Source organism: Montipora capricornis, chromosome 12 (genome assembly GCF_036669925.1).
Source record: "Montipora capricornis isolate CH-2021 chromosome 12, ASM3666992v2, whole genome shotgun sequence".
NCBI lineage: Eukaryota > Metazoa > Cnidaria > Anthozoa > Scleractinia > Acroporidae > Montipora > Montipora capricornis.
In genome coordinates this window covers 11,548,002-11,568,256 of record NC_090894.1, presented here as the reverse complement: position 1 = coordinate 11,568,256, position 20,255 = coordinate 11,548,002, and the positions used below count along the sequence as shown (strand labels likewise).

Genomic DNA, 20,255 nt, shown 5'->3' with positions numbered 1-20,255 from the left:
GAAAGGCATTCAAGACTATTTTGGGCAATACTTCTAAAAAGTTTAAATCTACTAGCGATGTTCAGCTTTTTCGCGGTAAGACCTTTCATTTCTTTGTGATATCTCACGTTGGGTTGGATTGCCTGAGCATCCAACCATCATTCCTTTGGTGTTGTATTTCTAAAGCATTTAAGGTGAAAATAATTTACGTTCGTTTAAGCGCAGCGAATTAGAACGTAAATATATTTTCTGCTGGTATGCGGTTTTTACAGTTCATTAGCAGGACACGCCGCTTGGGCGTGTCCCTTGGGTATTTCTGATTGGTGGGGTTTCAGTATTTAAAGTCTGTGCAGTGTGAGTTAGTCCTCTCACTCTCGCTTTCCATGCTCACATTGAAGTTTGTAGCCCCACCCGCCCGCCCTTGCCAGTTTTTTAATTTTTTCATCATGTTCTAATTTCTTTTTCCCAGGCCGTTCAGAATATGTTGCAGGCGTCAACCGTTGTTACAGATGCAATCGCGCCGGGCACTGGGCCAAGGACTGCAGAGTCGGAAACCCTTTTGTCGCACAGTCCAACAGAAGCGGTTTCCTTTATTCGAGCAGCGCCACACCTACTAAGCCCGGATCAGGAGGATTCAGTGATGGAGCATCCAAATTTTAGTGTTAATGACGCTCCTTTAGACGAACTTATCGAGGTAATAAATGATTACGAACATGAAAGCTTGACTGGGTCGGCCGCATTGCAGGTCAAAGGCAGTTTGAGGAGAAATATATCTTTCTGGCATGATATAGGTGCGCCTGAGTTTACTTTATCGATCATTCAAGACGGCTATCGTCTTCCTTTCGAGACAATTCCCTCCGGGAACGTTCTCAATAACAATATGTCTTCTTTGCATTATCCAAAATTTGTCGAGGAAACAATTTTAGAACTTTTGTATACGTATCGGGTGGTAGACGTCCAAGCTCCCCCTTATGTGGTTAACCCTCTATCTGTGTCCGTTCAACCAAATGGGAAGAAGAGGTTAATATTAGATTTAAGGTACGTTAATAAAAATCTTATCAAACAAGAGTCAAATACGAAGACTGGAAGGTAGCCTTGTCTTATTTCCAAAAAGGAGCTTTCATGATTTCGTTTGATTTAAAGAGTGGATATCATCATATCGATATTTGTGCAAATCATCAGACTTTCTTTGGTTTCGCGTGGAAGTTTTCAGGTGATACTAAGTTCAGGTATTTCGTATTTACTGTTTTACCTTTTGGATTAGCTTCAGCCCCTTTTATCTTTACTAAGTGCCTTAAGCCACTCGAAAAATATTGGAGGATCCACGGGATCAGTGTTGCTATATTCCTGGACGACGGTTGGTTAATTGAGGCTGATCAATTCTCCTGTGCAGCGTTAGCCGTCTGTGTTAGATCTGATTTATATAAAGCCGGTTTTATTACCAACGACGAGAAGTCCCATTGGACTCCTTGTCAGGTCATTGAATGGTTAGGTATAGTTTGGGACTCTAGTCACGGAACTATTCGAATTTCGGATAGACGGTTGTCTAGTATTGCGGGCTGTGTTCGAAGTATGTCTCAAAAACATTTTAACGTATCTGCCAGGGAATTAGCTTCCATCTTGGGTAAGATTATTTCCGCCGGGGCAGTGTTTGGGAACATCTCCAGAATTATGACCAGATATTGCTCAATATCTGTAGCAGCAGCGCAGGATTGGGATTCGAAGTTTACTTTGGATCAGTATCGTGTAAGAGAAATTGAGTTTTGGGAAACCACTTTAGATAGACTGAATTTGAAGAGTATAGATCCTCCGTTCAGACCGTCTAAATATGTTGTTTATTCTGACGCTAGTGCTACAGGATGTGGTGCACATTTTAAATGTTAACGGGGATCAGGTATGTCATAAGCAATGGCATGTAAACGAGTGTGGTATGAGTTCCACTTGGAGGGAGTTAACAGCTATTGTTTTTGCGCTTGAGTCATTTTTGCCCCTTCTTAAAGGCTCTTACATTAAATGGTTTTCTGACAGTCAAAATGCCTGTAGAATTATCCAAGTTGTAAGCATGAGAAAAGATTTACATGTTATAGCCCTTAAGATTTTAATTCTGTGTTGATAATGGAATTGAACTGGAATTGTAATGGATTCCCCGAACTAAGATTGATAGGGCGGATTTTATTAGTCGTATTATTGATGTAGACGATTGGCAAATTACAACTTCCTTTTTTGAATTCCTGGATTATACTTGGGGTCCACATACAGTGGACTGTTTCGCCAATTTCTATAATACGAAAGTTAAAAAGTTCTATTCAAGGTTTTGGAACCCAGGATGTAGCGGAGTGGATTTCTTCGTTCAGAATTTGACAGGGGAAAATTGTTTGGTTGTTCCCCCGGTAAATCTAATCCATAGAACAATTCACTATTTGTATACATCCAAGGCCGTGGCGACTTTAGTTGTACCATTCTGGCCTTCGTCGTATTTTTGGCCCATTATTGGCAGAAAATTTTTTAGTTTTGTCATGGATTATAAGTTGTTTAGCGGAAGGAATGTTCTGAAACATGGGCGGAACACCAATTCCTTGTTAGGCTCTAAGAGATTCTTTGGACAAATGTTAGCTGTCCGTATGAAGTTTTGATTGCTTGGCCACTGGGTCTCGTTTACGTTATGATGATCAGCAATGATTTTATTTGAGATTTGTCTAGTAGGTATAAGGACGCTTGTCCACTCATACATAAGAGGGCTCTGGCTTTGGGTTGGGAGAGCAGTTTATCGTCTACAGTTTATATTCTAAGGTTATTTATGTGACGTTAGTAGAACGCTTGTCCATGCGATTGAAAGGAGGCGCTGGCCTGATTTCGGAGTCTGGTATTGCTATGAATCTTGTATTTACTTTGTGGTGGTTGCTTTTCATGTTTTCTGTTCTCTTTTGTCTTGTTTTGTTTTTCAATAGATGTTTGCCACTCAAGGTTATTAGGAAAACATCCCGGACCACGTTAAACCAAACACCAAAGATCTCCTGGCCTTGTTAATGAAGTCTAAGGCGGATTCTACAGTTAAAAGATATACAAAAGAAATTGTCAAGTTTTCAAGATGGTGTAATTTGTCCAGTATTCAGCTGTCGCCTCCTTTCTCGGTTTTGATTGTAATTGCTTACCTTCATAAGGTATATGTTAGTTCCAAGTCTTATGCAACACTATCGTTGACACTTGCAGCCCTTAAATGGTTTCATTCCTTTATTCCCGGCATCATTAACAATCCTTTGGATGCGGAAATTTGTCATAATTTGCTAGAAGCGGCTAAACGTAGTAAACCAGCTGTTGCTAAGAAGGAACCCATCTCTGGCGATATTATTAAGAAAATCATTGATAAGTATGCTGGTCCGTCAGCTAATCTGAAAGATTTGCGTTTAGCCTGCATGTGTTCGTTAGGATTCGCGGGGTTCTTTCGTTAAGATGAATTTAGTAGTATTTTGCTTAACCATCTGGAATTTTTGCCCAATCATTTGTGTGTGTTTGTGCCTCGTGCCAAGAATGATGTTTACAGAGAAGGGAATAAAGTTTACATTAAGACGTTATTTAGTAAATATTGTCCTGTTGCCCTTCTAGAAAGGTACATTCGGATGGCTGAGGTAGATCTTAATAGCAATTTACCACTCTTTAGACCGTTAAGATTGTTCAAATCTTCCAATACTTACAAGTTGTATGGAAATAAGCTCTCATACACGAGATGTAGGGAGGTATTTAAGAATTGTCTTAAGGATCTTGGCTTAGATTACAATTTGTATGGCCTGCATAGTTTAAGATCGGGAGGAGCTACATCCGTTGTTAGTAACAGCACCAGTTTATCGGAACGTTTACTTAAATTACATGGTCGCTGGAAGTCGGACTATGCTAAAGACATGCATGCCCTTGAAGACGTATCTAAACGTTTAGCAATATCTGATAATTTGGGATTGTAACTGTTATGGCACATTAACTGTAATATTCTTTCGTCAAATGTATTAATAAATGTCAGCTTGGATTGCCTGAGCATCCAACCATCATTCCTTTGGTGTTGCATTTCTAAAGCATTTAAGGTGAAAATAATTTACGTTCGTTTAAGCGCAGCGAATTAGAACGTAAGTTGCATTACGGGTTCATGATTAATTTATAAATAATGTGCAAGGAAGTCTGCTGCTGAAAAGCCAAACTAAGTGTCATAGAGGTGAAAACATTAGGAAAACTCTCATCGGGACGGGCAAAAGGTGGCCGCGGGCGCTTAATAGAGGTGACCGCTTAATAGAAGTTTGATTTACAATATTATTCTGCAATTATTTCGGGACTTTGATTACTGGCCGTTTAATAGAGGGTGGCCGCTTAATAGGTGGCTGCTTAATGGAGGTTCCATTGTATTTCACTTGGGTTTTACATTGATCTCATTGAGGTTTATGCAGTACAACAAACCATCAGAAATCTTAAAACTATAAGGAGCACGTTACAACAGTTTAAAAGGCAACCTAACTCAGACTGGCTCTTCAAAGACCTAAGAAAAGGTGTGACGGGCATCGAGCCCCACCCAATCCATAAATAATCGAGACCACGTTTCACTGGAGTGCTCTTGCAAGTAAAGATATGGTAATAAAAAACAGAACAATAATTAGGGCGCGTTCCTTTGGTACGATTCCGAAATAGGAATACACGGAATAGACGGTTTTCATGTTCTTTTGGCTACTCCGTTCTCGGAATATTCTGCTCCCGATTATGGATAGCAGAATGAACGGAATGACCGGAATATGGTTCATTTAGCGCTGGCCCGGGGCACTTGTTGGCGGACACTGCACAGCGTTAAGAACGTCGTTTGGTTTTTGAGGAGAGAGGAAAACCTGAGTACCCGGAGAAAAACCTCACGAAGCAGAATAGAGAACCCACATGTGACGCTGGGAGTCGCACCCGGGCCACCATGGGAGGGGGGGGGGGGGGGGGGGGCAAGAGTCATAATAAATGTACCACATGGGCTCCTGTGGGGGGCAAGTGCTCTTGCAAGTGCGCTAACTTGTCTGCCATCCCTGCCACGGGTTTTGGTTGAAACAGTTTATCCCAATAGGAAATAATAATAATAATAATAATAATAATAATAATAATAATAATAATAATAATAATAATAATAATAATTTAAAAAAAAAAGGAAAAAGAAAATTTTAAGTTAAAGAAAAAAAAAAGCCAATGTCTTACGCATTTATCATAATCCATCATGACGGCACACAAGGGGCCGTTATACGTTTCAACCCTTATGGGTTTCTGGTATTATTCAACGGAACTCTTCGCGTACAACGTGAGCCTCTAAAGCACCGTAGTGCAGACCTCAGGAGGACGAATGAGACTTTGGCGTGAATCCACGACGTTGTAGTGCAGTAGTCCTCACCCTCCTTGGTTAACAATAATAATAATAAAAATATAATAATAATAATAATAATAACAGCAACAATAATAATAGTAATAATAATAATAATAATAATAGTCTTTCTTCCTCCAAAGATTTACATACGAATCTTAAGTTACAAATTTCTACGTTTGATAAAACTACTCTAAAAAAAATCATGTTTAAAAATCAAGCGATTAAAGAAAGAATTTTTAAAGCGCTCATTGTGTACTTTAGGACAATTATAATGATCGGGATAAAGATGATGATGGAAAATGACGATGACTATTTTAACTGAATCCCAATTTAATTTTCTTTTTCCTCTCTCTCTAGTCTTCTTCCATTCCTAACTACTTTTCAAGGATCGTCACACAAGCAAAGTTTGAACCAATTAATAATTTTCGTATTACTGAAATGCTACTGGCTAGTTATAAAATTTGGTGAATGGCTGAATCAGCTTTCCCCCGTTTTGCTGATGAAGAAGACATGATAATCAAAACAAATGAAAACTGCCAGCGAAAATAAAAATGCTAGAAAAAGTACAAATTTTTGCTATTTTTTCAACACTTTGAAAACACTCGTGAAATAATCCTTAACTTGCTCCCACAGGTTACCTATACATAGTAATAGTAATTTCAATCTAAATTAGTTGCTGTAACAATCTCTCATGCGGGATAAGTAAGATACAGATCTCTTTTTTGTAGTATGCATAATCCTTGGCTATAAGGTTTTGCCTGATATACCAAATCGAAGTTTGAACTGAATTAATTGAAAGTTATGGTCCATTGACACAACCATACAGCTCAACTCTCATGGATATGTGATTATGCCATGACATTACAGAAAAGCGAACATATCTGCTCGTAATTCTGGGCACCAACTTGTGCGAGACGATTGTTCCAGTGTCTGAATTTCCCTTAAAAACCTGGAAAAAAATAACAATGTCGCAATTATGTTGCAGTGGTGCTCTGCTAATTTGTTATATGTCAGTCTTTTCGTAGATTCTGACGTCACAGCGAACCACCATATATCCGTGGTCGAGCTGTAAAGATGAAACGGCAGGTTTTATCTGGAGAAAATATTTCAAACTCGTATAAGTAAAGAACCGTTAAAGTGCCGCTGTGACCAAAAAATCAATTCTTATTTTCTTTGGATTTCAAATCTATGTTAACTAAACACTAAGCGACCAAAGTTTTAAGCCTTGATTTAAAAAGATGCCTGTTTATTTTAACTGGAATTTTCCTATTTACTAACTTCAAGAAATTGAAAGAGCTGGATCGAGGAGAAAATGACGTCAAGGCTCACTAGTTTAAAATGCAATGCTTGTGTACGCCGCAGAATTAATATGCAGCACAGCAAGGAGCAAGGATGGCACAGTCGGTTAGTGCGCGGCCTTGGTGCAAGAGGTCTTGAGTTCGATTCCCGGATCTCGCATCCTTGTTTCGACTTCTTTCCTTTCCGTGTAGCTAAGTAGCTTTAAATACCCGTAAAACGGAGCACTGATGGAGAGGGGGAGTAAAATGAGCGCACCGTCGACCTCAGGTTTGTCAGTTGAATTACTGTTACGAGTTATCGACGTTAAATATGGTTGCTTTACTTTACTTTACGGGAATTTTGGGCTTTCAGACTGTTAAACTCGCGTTTTGCATATATCACAAGCTGCATTCAAACGCTGAAATTTTAAGCTAGTGAGCCTTTGACGCCACTTTTTCCTGGATCCAACCCTCTGAGGTTCAATCGGTTTGTTTTGAATGTGAGTAATGGCTGACCGTGAAATCCAAAAGTTACACTCAAAATAAACGGCATTTGGAGAAAAATCAAAGTCAAAATTTTGCCCGTCAGGTGTTAAGCAAACACACTTTCAAAATTTGAAGGAAAAAAGGAAGTGTTTTTTTTTACAGGGGCACATTCACCACTTTCGCTTGCTTGCTTTTCCGCTCTTTGCTATTCGCGAAAAAATCCTATTTAATGAAAATTGAAAACGTCTGTTGATCACTGAACCTTACAAATGAACTGAGAGTATTTTTCGTCATTTACAGGTAAGGATAAAATATTGGATTGAACTGAATTTGAAAAATTTCACCATCTTTTTTTCAAATGTGGTTAAGAAATTGCCAGCTATGCACAGCTGCTGCGAAAACCCATTATTTAAAGTGAGAGGGCTAAGAAATGTGGCCAAGAAAAATACGCAGTAGGGGGTCACTGTTCTGCCAAAGGTGATTAGGTTATAGCTTAACAGCTGCCCCCCCCCCCCTCTGCCCCTCCTTCATTCTGGTAGCTCATCCAGCGATGTATTCTTCATGGGTTGTGGATATACCTTAGACTGCCGGAGTTGTTAGAAATGTTTTAAGTGTGAGCTACGGTTCTTAGTTTATCATTTAAACGCTTTTACGACCTAGAAACAGCGAAACCTCCATGATAATGGTCCCTTTTTTTGTCTACTCTATTTTAAGCTTTCTTCCCACTAGCAATGTTTCCCTGTATAAGTTATTTATTTCTCTACTATTGGTCTTGAGAATGCCTTTCTTAAACGACAGTTATATTACCTTTTCAGAACCATCGCTTCGATACGCATTCCAGTTTGTTCCGTCCAAGCTCAACAGAATTTTGTATGAAGATACCCACTGAAGTAGATAATCAAGAGGCCTCCCCTGTGTGGCTATTTTTGTCACTACTGTCTCCTTGCCAAGGTCAATTTGCAACCACTCTCCAACGGCATTTTTACTTGCCGACCAAGAGCCACTACTTGTTTGACCGTTCTCCGCATTGTTGAGCCTGGCTTGCCAGGGTCCATATCCCGTCAATCCATGCCACGTTGAAGAAGCCGTCACCGCTGAGTTCGGTATTGCCCTACTTTCCATTCCAAGGGGATAACTGCGGCATTCTGTGGTCAAAGTGATATCGAATTTTGAAGACTTCATGTTATTCTTGAGCTGGATTACTTGAAAGCAATCACTGGGACTCGATATCAATACAAAAGAAGCCTTAAACATCCTATGGGAAAACCGTTCCCTTAATCAACAACTTCGACATGTTAATTTAAGCCAATTTCTGCAATTTGCACTCTTTAGACATTTTTGAAATGTTTCAATTGTACTCATTAACATTTATCTGATATTTATATTCAGATTTTCATCTCATGTAACTCTTACACTGAAGAAATGTCTGCAAGATTGAAAATCGCTGTTTCATATTTAAAAGTTAATGTGTCTCTCCTGCTCTCTATAGACCTTTAGGTAAAATACAAAACAATAAATCGCAACTTTTTTTGACGAAAATGATCTTGTAGGTTTCATTGACTTAAATTAGCCTCATGACTCCTAACAATATGGTATCGAGTTCAAATTGTTACTGCACTCCACTTCAGCTCATTACACAGCCTGTCGATTATAATGTCCATTTTGCCAGTCGTTTAACTTTAAATCTCGGGAATTGCATTTCTCGCTTTCTGATTGGCTCATTCAATCTCGGTTATCAGCTCATATACCGTAATAGCCTTATATGGAAACTGATTGCGTTGATCGTTTCACGGTAACAACGGAGACAATATTCTGTCCTTTCATAAGTCAAACAGTTCCGAATTTAATGGAAATTTAATAAAACAATTATTCCATGCGAGCTTATTGGATATGAGACTGGTTATAGCCCATAGCGTTGTTGCCTATTTACCACCTCATATCCAACGCGCCCTCGTAATGGGGAGCATACGCAAGGACGAAGCCGACGCCAAAGTTGTCTAATTAACCAATCGAAAGTGGTTCAGCGTTGTCTGTACTTTTATCGACAACGATATTCGTCATCACAGTGGTCAAAATGTCGTCAACGCCAAAGAAAGTTTTTATTTCAGAGCGTGACCAAAATCATGACACATAGAAAGAGAAGCGTTGTCTAAAACTTTCTCTCAATATGATTGGTTTATTTCCCAAAATGGGCGTTCCTGATTGGCTATTACATCGCGTGACAAATTGACGCGAGAATGACGCGTACAGCTTTGTTTAGATTCTTATCGACAACTGCAAATTAGCCAATCAGATTGCGAGATTACAAGAAATTGTGGTAAAAAGATATTATTTCCCGTTGTAGCAATAATTTGTTAGAAGCCCAACCGGAAGTCGTTTGCCATGGAAAGTGTGTATCAACATTGCATAGCATTGTTTCCTCAGGTTCTCAAGTCCTCTGCTCATCCTCAAATTTGGTTAAAGGGGCTAGGTCACGCTATTTTAGGTACTTTTGTTTAATTTTGTTAATTATGAGCTCTAAACGTCAAATTCGCAGAGCAAGAGTCTTTCATTTGCAAAATCACGGCCCCATAACAACTGAGAATGATTTTCCAGCAGTGTAAATGACATTTCGATATAGACAGAGATAAATTTGAAAAAAGGTTGGCCGACGTTTTTCAAATTTACCCAAATTCAATCCATTTCAATCCTCTCCAGTTTTGTCCATCCATGTCCCTTCTTCGCTTCCCTGTGTTTTGTTAGAGTTCTCCTATAGTTTTGAACAGTTATTTTGATATTTTAGTTAATTATATGACCATTCGATCAGTGCTGAAATTGCCTAAAATTGCGTGACCTAGCCCCTTTAATTCACGTCGTTGGCAGGACGAGGACGGCAAAGAAATGTACCAAAACGCAAAACGCACGTGCGGGGCGTACAGAGCCTTGGTTTTGTTCATTTGTGGTGTTTTCGTAGCCGTCGTCGACGTCTTTGCGTAATAGGGAGCTTACGAAACGAGGACGACGTCGGCTACGAGGACTTCATTTAAAAATACAAATTCGCGTTATTCATATCACTACGAAACTATTTCATGTCGCTTCGTGTTAAAAATGTGTAGTAACTGTCGAGGAATTAAACTGGTATGAGTGGGCTGGAAGGGTAGAGAGAGAACTGAAAATTCATCGTCATGTGCTAACGTCGTCCACAGAACCTTGAATTTGGTCATTTCACGTCGTCATTTAGGAGATGACGCCAAAGAAATGTACCAAAATGTAAAACGCACGTGCAGAACGTGCAGAACCATTGTTTTTGTAGCGTCGTCGATGCAGTCGGCGTCGTCGTTTCGTAAGCTGCCTAATCTCCCTAATAGAGCGTTTAAGAAACGACGACGGCTACGCCAATGAAAACGCCACAGAACAATAATTTATAATTGGTTAATAGAGGGAAAATAATTGCATGTGCTGCAGGTATGGCACGCATTTTATTTCATCTACATAACAACGACATGAAATCACCAAATTTGAGGTTTTGAAGATAACGCAAGAATGCGACAGAGAATCTTTCATTCTCTATTTTCACTCTGAAATCGCTCGCACCAATTTACTTTTAGGATTCTTCGTCCACATTGTACGACGTAAACAAGATGGAATAATCGCCAAAGATTTTCGATAGTGCAAAGTCATATTTCGAGATGACGTTTTCTTTGACGTTGCCTCCGTAGACCTTAAAGTGCTTATTACTTCATTTTTGGGCATGACATACCTTCGCAAATCAGGGACGGTGTGCATATCAAATCCATGCCACAATCGAGCTGAGTTTTGCAAGGTATAGATCGCAGAGTGTTTATCATGTAGTTTGTATAAAGCTCACGTCTCATGTCTTCTGGGTGAGAGGCATGCGTCTTGTCATTCAGTTCACATCTTTTGTCCACGCGATAAAAGTTGCTGCTTTTACATCCAGGATATGCCATGCAACGCACGATACAATCTTCTATTTTGTCTGCGGTCTCTGTCTTGATGGTGTGGTTTCGAAGAACTTGTCCCTGCACGGAGTAAGTTGCTGTGCAAGAACTCGCAAATTCTGACCTCAACACCAAGTAAATGAGTAGAGATTTCACGGCAAAACTCATTCCTGTGTCGACAAAGAACAATTTAAAATTTTCACAGTTGTAGAGTATTTTATTACAGCGCGCTAGTGAGTTTGATTCAGATTCATAAAGCTTAGGCCCTTAGTCACAAGGCGCTTGAGCAGACAACGTCATATCAATATAAATCGCGAAAGTTCTGAGCAGGAAAGTAAAGTATGTAACAACTAATTAGGATTGATAATGGTATGTTTGAAGGAGATACAAATTCTTGATATTTATGGAAGGAGTTACTTTTTAAAGAACATCCAATGCTTCGCCGCTGGCTCTTTGAAACACGAGAATTTGGCAGCATAACTTGAATTGATCAAAATAAACTCAAATTTAAACTCTATGGCAAATTCAACATTCACCATGCGGTGGCTGCAGCCTGGAATGATTTAGATGAGAACATAAAACAGCTTCCCCCAACCCAAAATTTATAAAAGAGCAACTGAAACTCAACCTTTACAGGGCTACTCATAAATTATTGAGTATTTCATACAGTGAACAAATTCTCTATAGTTTTTACTGGCTCTCTTTTCCCCTTGCTTTTCATTTATTATCGTTGAATTATTTTTGTTTTTTATTCCATTTATTTTCGATTACCAACTCTTTATTGCCAACTTCAATCAATTTAATTATTAATTAAAATTAGTGTTGCTCAGCAAGATTAGCTTTTTAATTATTCTAAGTAACTGTTACCCTTGCTGTTCTCCATATTTTTAATCTTTCTTTTTACTTAAAAAGGGTAATAAAGTTGTTGTATTTGTTGTTGTTGGGCATTTATAATACGCGTAACTTCTGTCAGGACGAAAACGATCCATCGTGTAGAACCGAAAAGTTAGATCTACTGTCAAGTTTACATGTTGGACGACTTACAAGACTCGAAGGGTGAAACATATATCGAATTACCACATTAATTTGTGCGTCGCGCTGTCATTGCTTTAAAGCATTATCGTGTTTAAATAAAGGATTTGTATGTATTTATGTATTTAAGTTGATTTTTCTATTCTAATCAACAATAGTAAATGTGTTTTTTGGCCTCTGTTCAAAGCGATCTTCAAATTGAAAACAGGGTGCTTCGTTTTCGATCTTTTGGGTCCTTCGTGCTTCGTTTTCGATACTACCCTGTAAGAAGTAAGAACCTTTACACAGGCGTCATGAACTCAATTCTAGTGTATTCCCAGCTCTAATCGGGAACACTGAAACAAAGCTCTTAATAATTTAAGGCTTGAGAAATTAAAGCATTTCCTCATATTTAAATAAATTGAAAGGAGAAATAAAGGGCGTTTTCCATTTACTAAGAAATTCCGGAAAATCTGGTTGGGATGTAAATGGAACACACGTTTTTGGTTCGTTCCACTGGAAAATTTCCGGAATAAACTTCTAAAAAGGTAGTCCTGTTTTCCCGTTGGCGCGTAAAATTGCAATCACTGGGCGGCGAACGGACCTGAGTTAAATGGAACACTTTTTTCACCCAATGGAAATTTCCACCGAAATTTCCGGAAATTTGTTGTAAATGGAAAACGCCCAAAAACTCTCAGATATAGAGCGGTTTTCAATTGAGTGTCGAAAGTAATTAGGGAATTGCTTTCGTTTATGATTACTTCACTCAGTGATTGGTTAAAAGTTCTCGCGCCACTTTTTCAACCAATCAGAGGTGAAACCATAACCAATCGTGGCTAGCTCGCGCGTGCACATTTTCCCGCTCTTTGTATCGGCTACGTGTAATTACTTCGAGTTTTGATTGGTTTACCGGATTGCCTCCGTCCTTTTTGATTGGCAAAAGTAATTACTTTGGTTTTGGTTTTACGACACTCATTTGAAAACCGCTCTATGTGAAATTAAAGATACGACTAAATCGCATTAAGTCAAGCTTAGAGATCAGTTCATAACGACGTAGGTGGCATGAGGCACAGCTGCTGTTGTTTCTGCATTCCTTTCATTACTGGTCAGTTTTGACTCTAACGAGGAGCCGAGAGGTCCTACGGAGTTTCTTCCATTTTTTATAGTATAAAGGACGTTAAGATCAACGACGGCGACGTCAAGGGAAACGCCACCTCAAAATAGCACTTTGCACGATCGTAAGTCATTTGCATTCATCATTTAAGTAGGGATGGCGCAGTGGTGAAAGCACTCGCCTCCCACCAATGTGGTTCGGGTGCGATTCTCCGATCCGGCGTCATATGTGGGTTGAGTTTGTTTCTTTTTTACTCTTCACCGAGAGGTTTTTCTCCGGGTACTCCGGTTTTCCCCTCTCCTCAAAAACCAATGTGATTTGATATACATTAAGGACGGTGCCTATTAATTCAAAGGTATTTTTGCGCGGTTTACTGAATATGCGGGAAAAGCAGATCTTAACAATTATTATTGAAATCCAAAAAGAAAATTGGGGCTAGCCACGCATTTTTCGAAGATAATTAATCAACAATATTTGTAAAAAGCTTTAAAATACAAAGCAATGTATGGCGTTCTTTGCCAAATTGAAGCTTAATTATCTCTGAAAAATGCATGGTTGCCCCCAATTTTCTTTTTGGATACCGAGAGAAATTGCTAAGTTCTGCTTTCTCCGCATAGTTTTGAACCGCGCAAAAATATCCCTATATTAATAAGCACAGCCGATAGGAAATCCGAGTATTCCGAGATGCGCAGAACGTATGCGCAATAACAATAGTAAGCACGGTGCTTAATTTGATTAATAGTAAGCACGGTCCTTAATTCCTGCTGAAATTGAAATGGCCAAAGGACAAAAGTATTTAATTTGATATGATTTCATTTGTGCACGACCCCACAAGCTATCCAGCGTTAAACATAACATAACGCCGTTGTTATGCAAAGTACCGGAAAATATGTGCTAAAATGCTTGCTGCACCTGCAGCAAGATTATTTTTCCACCTTTAACCAATCATATATAACTGTTCTATGGCGTTATCGTTGCCGTAGCTGTCGTCTTTTCTTAAACTCCTAATTGTAAGTTAGCATACTGATCAAAGTCCAAGTTTCGAAGGTTATATGGTCTTGAATCGTTTCTGGTAAAGATGGTCTCAAGATTACTTAGGAACCGGTTAACCTTCTTTCATTTCGTGTATTGAATTAATTTTTTTTTGTTCCTTTAAAGATTTGCTTGTGTTCCCTTGTTCCCGAAAGTACTTCCAAAATTGTTTTCAGCTTTTTGATCCCTGAAATGGCTTATGTTCCCTTGTTTCCTAAGATATTTGTCTTTTTTCCCCTGTTCCTTAGTTTATGAAATTTTAGCTATGTTCTCTTGTTCCCTCTGGGACAACCTCAAAATTGCACTTCTTCAGAAGGTGCTACTTGAGGGAATTCTCCGTGCTTGAGATATGTTTACCGAAAGCTCTTTCTATAATCGATTAAACTTCCTCTATTGAAGATGAGCTTGTGGATAAATTCAAACGTAGTTTTTAGGATGTTCGCTTTGTTGGTCAGTAATAAAAACCACAAGACATCGCCACCGTGAGCGTTGCCAAATAGGGCGCAAAAAACTGTCCTTTAGCATTCGTAAAGAACAAATATGCCTTGGATTTGTCCTTGATAATCTAAAATCTATGAGCTTAGTTAATGTTCCAGAAAACTAAAACAGAAATCTCATTTGCTTGATTCTTGAAATGATATTCATGGCGAAATACGACTACCCTAAATGTTCAGGCAGATCCCCTCTGACAAAATTCTAAGTATGTTATTTTATAAATGTCCGTCTAAATTTCACTCGTTTGCATTGCTTGATAATGGTTTCATGACCGGACTCCGAAAAGTTGTTAACGTTAAATTTCGTGCATAACCGTCAATACTTGGTGCCGAAATTGAAAAACTCAGCCAATTGATTCAGAACCTAAGAATCTTTGGGTATAGCCCGGCTAGTTCAACAAACTTCTGTTGTGGTGAGACGGCCACTGAAAAATTAATAACTCATCACATTTTCGCATTACAAAATGAAAACTCGCGGGGAAAACTGTGAATGGATTTAAGGGGATTGTTACTCTATTGATTAGAAACGATGATGAAAATATACTACTGATGAAACTGCTCTTTCTGAAAATGTGACGAACCGCCTATCTTTTATGGTGCATCACCGTAAAAACACATTATCAACTAGGAAGCACTAGTCTTATAAAAAACATAAACTCTAAGTGTACTCTCGATTTACAGGTTGGTATAAGTAAATCTTAAAAGGAATCAACAAACAGCTTACTTTGTTATAATCAGCAACAGAAATACCTGGCAGAGAAGTTTTTACACAAAACTGATCTGAAGATTTGTCAAACCGCTCAAATGGCAACAACTGTATGCCAACGTTGCTCCAGATTTTTTATCTATTCGCAGTTTTAAGTAAACAGTATAAAAATGTTGATTTATTTTCAGTCAATTATTAATGAGAAGAAGTAAGAAAGCCTGTTCAAAGAGGTTAATTCTCTTTCACAGGAACTGATGAGACGGAGTCCAAAGAGAATGGCACTTTAATATTTCAGTTTTTAAAGTGTCAAACCAGTGTCATTAGATTTGAAGCCGGATGTTGTTAGAGAAAACGTTTTGGGGGAACAGAAATCAACTCTAACACTCTTGGTTGACTCTTCTTTATTCCTCGACTGTGCTTCTGTTACAACAGCAATCGCTAACAACTAACAACTTACTCCCAAGTACTATTAAAGCCTTTTTTATACCTACCTGTCAAGCTCGTGCCCATCCGATTTGTCATGAAGCATGTGCCGACATTAGCATATTCTTTCTTTGAGTACGATCTACAGTGAAACCTCTGTTATAGGTGGCCCAGTGGCCGCTTAATTAATAGGGTTTCGTCAGAAATTAGCAAAATCTTTAGTAGAAAAGTCACCTTATTCTGAAACAAACACCTTTAGACTAAAGGACAAAAGTATTTAATTTGATATGATACAATACAAGACATACTTAATTGACCGCTCCCCATAGGGGCTTTTCAGGGCCAATGAAACACAACGAAACAACGGAACAGAACAACAACAACTGTTAAGAACCCCAACTGGCCGGAGGCAAACCAGTTGGCTATTTACAAGTGCAGCTGGGAAGTTGAACCAGGGACTACCTGGAACAAACTCAACGAGTGGCCAGAGCGGGTCTTGAACCCGGGATCTCTGGATCTCGAGGCACGCGCCCTAACCACTGGGCCACACTGCCTCCGATATTTGTCTTTGATGATTTCATTTGTGCACGACCCCACAAGCTATCCAGCGTTAAACATAACATAACGCCGTTGTTATGCAAAGTACCGGAAAATGTGTGCTAAAATGCTTGCTGCACCTGCAGCAAGATTATTTTTCCACCTTTAACCAATCATATATAACTGTTCTATGGCGTTATCGTTGCCGTAGCTGTCGTCTTTTCTTAAACTCCTAATTGTAAGTTAGAATACTGATCAAAGTCCAAGTTTCGAAGGTTATATGGTCTTGAATCGTTTCTGGTAAAGATGGTCCCAAGATTACTTAGGAACCGGTTAACCTTCTTTTATTTCGTGTATTGAATTAATTAAAATTGAGGGCCCCGAGGGGGGTGTTTGTTCCTTTAAATATTTGCTTGTGTTCCCTTGTTCCCGAAAGTACTTCCAAAATTGTTTTCAGCTTTTTGATCCCTGAAATGGCTTATGTTCCCTTGTTTCCTAAGATATTTGTCTTTGTTCCCCTGTTCCTTAGTTTATAAAATTTTAGCTATGTTCTCTTGTTCCCTCTGGGAGAACCTCAAAATTGCACTTCTTCATAAGGTGCTACTTGATGAGGGAATTCTCCGCGCTTAAAATATGTTCATCGAAAGCTCTTTCTATAATCGATTAAACTTCCTCTATTGAAGATGAGCTTGTGGATAAATTCAAACGTAGTTTTTAGGATGCGCGCTTTGTTGGTCAGTAGTAAATACCACAAGACATCGCCATCGTAAGCGTTGTCAAATAGGGCGCAAAAAACTGTCCTTTAGCATTCGTAAAGAACAAATATGCCTTTAATTTGTGCTTGATAATCTAAAATCTATGAGCTTAGTTTAATGTTCCAGAAAACTAAAACAGAAATCTCATTTGCTTGATTCTTGAAATGATATTCATGGCGAAATACGACTACCCTAAATGTTCAGGCAGATCCCCTCTGACAAAATTCTATGTATGTTATTTCATAAATGTCCGTATAAATTTCACTCGTTTGCATTGCTTGATAATGGTTTCATGACCGGACTCCGAAAAGTTGTTAACGTTAAATTTCGTGCATTAGCCGTCAATTACTTGGTGCCCAAATTGAAAAACTCAGCCAATTGATTCACAACCTAATGATCTTTGGGTATAACCGGCTAGTTCAACAAACTTCTGTTGTGATGAGACGGCCACTGAAAAATTAATAACTCATCACATTTTCGCATTGCAAAATGAAAACTCGGGGAAAACTGTGAATGGGTTTAAGTGGATTGTTACTTGATTGATTAGAAACGATGATGAAAATATGCTACTGATGAAACTGCTCTTTCTGAAAATGTGACGAACCCTATCTTCTATGGTGCATGCCGTAAAAACACATTATCAACTAGGAAGCAGTTATAAAAAACACAAACTCTAAGTGTACTCTCGATTTACAGGTTGGTATAAGTAAATCTTAAAAAGAATCAACAAACAGCTTACTTTTTTATAATCAGCAACAGAAAGGCCTGGTAGAGTTTTTACACAAAGCTGATCTGAAGATTTGTCGAACCGCTCAAATGGCAACAACTGTATGCCGACGTTTCTCCAGATGTTTTATCTATTCGCAGTTTTAAGTAAACAATAAAAAATTTGATTTATTTTCAGTCAATTATTAATGAGAAGAAGTAAGAAAGCCTGTTTAAAGAGGTTCTCTTTCACAGCAACTGATGAGACGGAGTCCAAAGAGAATGGCACTTTAATATTTCATTTTAAAAGTGTCAAACCAGTGTCATTAGATTTGAAGCCAGAGGTTGTTAAAGAAAAAGTTTTGGGGGAACAGAAATCGACTCTAACACTCTTGGTTGACTCTTCTTTATTCCTCGACTGTGCCTCTGTAACAACAGCAATCGCTAACAACTGACAACTTACTCCAAAGTACTATTAAGGCATTTGTTATATCTACCTGTCAAGCTCGTGTCCATCATATGTCATGAAACATGTGCCGGCATTAGCATATTCTTTCTTTAAGTACGATCTACAGTGAAACCTCTATTAAGCGGCCCAGTGGCCGCTTAATAATGTTTCGTCAGAGATTAGCATAATCTTCAGTAGAAACGTCACCTTATTCTAAAACAAACATCTTTAGAGGCTTGTGACAACTTTCACACAAGAGACAGCTCTAATACCGAACAAAAATACAGTACTGTTAAAAAAAAACAAATTCTCCTGAAAATGTTGAGATAAGGTTCTCCCAACTTAATATAAACAATCTAAACTATGGCGTAAAGTGAGTTGATTTTTACAGACTTAACTGATTAGAGTGTAATGTGAAGTGCTAGGTATCCTCCCCAGATGAACCATGTGAGCGTTAGCCCTACTGATGGAAATGGGCCGAGACAAGGACGGAGAAAACTCTGACCAGGGTGGAAATTGAACCCACGACCTTCTGGTTAGATCACCGCTACTGTACCGACTGAGCTACAAGGTCAGACGGGAATAGGTTGTGGGAACTGACGATGTTAAAGTCACGGCGCGCAATGAACATGTTCAAGTACAAGGAGGGATTACGTGGGTTCAATTCCCACCCTGGTCAGAGTTTTTCTCTGTCGTTGTGTGGGCCCATTTCCATCAGTAGGGCTAACGCTCACATGGTTCAAATGGGGTAGGTACTTAGCACTTCACCGTCACACTCCAATCAGATAAGTCTGTTCAAATGTAAGTGCTACAAGGCCAACGTTTGAAAAAACGTAATCCCTCCTTGAGTTGATTTTTAACCTGAAGAGGAGGTAATGTCTGTAACAAAAACGTTGCATTACGGGTTCATGATTAATTTATAAATAATGTGCAAGGACGTCTGCCGCTGAAAAGCCAAACTAAGTGTAATAGAGGTGAAAACATTAGGAAAACTCTCATCGGGACGGGCAAAAGGTGGCCGCGGGCGCTTAATAGAGGTGACCGCTTAATAGAAGTTTGATTTACAATATTATTCTGCAATTATTTCGGGACTTTGATTACTGGCCGTTTAATAGAGGGTGGCCGCTTAATAGGTGGCTGCTTAATGGAGCTTCCATTGTATTTCACTTGGGTTTTACATTGATCTCATTGAAGTTTGTGCAGTACAACAAACCATCAGAAATCTTAAAACTATAAGGAGCACGTTACAACAGTTTAAAAGGCAACCTAACTCAGACTGGCTCTTCAAAGACCTAAGAAAAGGTGTGACGGGCATCGAGCCCCACCCAACCCATAAATAATCGAGACCACGTTTCACTGGAGTGCTCTTGCAAGTAAAGATACGGTAATAAAAAAACAGAACAATAATTAGGGCGCGTTCCTTTGGTACGATTCCGAAATAGGAATACACGGAATAGACGGTATTCATGTTCTTTTGGGTCCTACTCCGTTTTCGGAATATTCTGCTCCCGATTATGGATAGCAGAATGAACGGAATGAGCGGAATATGGTTCATTTAGCGCTGGCCCGGGGCACTTGTTGGCGGACACTGCACAGCGTTAAGAACGTCGTTTGGTTTTTGAGGAGAGAGGAAAACCTGAGTACCCGGAGAAAAACCTCACGAAGCAGAATAGAAAACCCACATGTGACGCTGGGAGTCACACCCGGGCCACCATGGGAGGGGGGGGGGGGGGGGGGGGCCAGAGTCATAATAAATGTACCATATGGGCTCCTGTGGGGGGCAAGTGCTCTTGCAAGTGCGCTAACTTGTCTGCCATCCCTGCCACGGGTTTTGGTTGAAAAAGTTTATCCCAATAGGAAATAATAATAATAATAATAATAATAATAACAATAATAATAATGCAACTTTGTTTACCCTCGGATTTCAGAGCAGCTAGTAGCTAATATCTCTGAGCATTGTATAGACACAATTGTTAAGA

At 39.1% G+C, this 20,255-nt stretch overlaps 1 protein-coding gene across 5 annotated transcripts in view; it reads right to left on the bottom strand.

Moving 5' to 3' along the window:
* Positions 1 to 20,255, bottom strand: part of LOC138026484 (lactadherin-like) — a 67,611-nt gene that overhangs the window by 34,399 nt on the left and 12,957 nt on the right. The window contains exons 1-4 of one of the 5 annotated variants that reach the window (XM_068873856.1): positions 17,863 to 17,961; positions 10,853 to 11,221; positions 7,921 to 8,258; positions 5,663 to 6,299 (exon numbers count right to left, since the gene is read on the bottom strand). In XM_068873856.1, the coding sequence (XP_068729957.1) occupies positions 6,150 to 6,299; positions 7,921 to 8,258; positions 10,853 to 11,219 (855 nt within the window). In that variant the 5' untranslated portion in view covers positions 11,220 to 11,221; positions 17,863 to 17,961 and the 3' untranslated portion in view covers positions 5,663 to 6,149. Of the gene's footprint in view, positions 1 to 5,662; positions 6,300 to 7,920; positions 8,259 to 10,852; positions 11,222 to 15,426; positions 15,535 to 15,899; positions 15,991 to 17,862; positions 17,962 to 20,255 lie in introns of those variants that run through there. The other 4 variants (XM_068873853.1, XM_068873855.1, XM_068873857.1 and 1 more) reach the window with 4 other exon arrangements.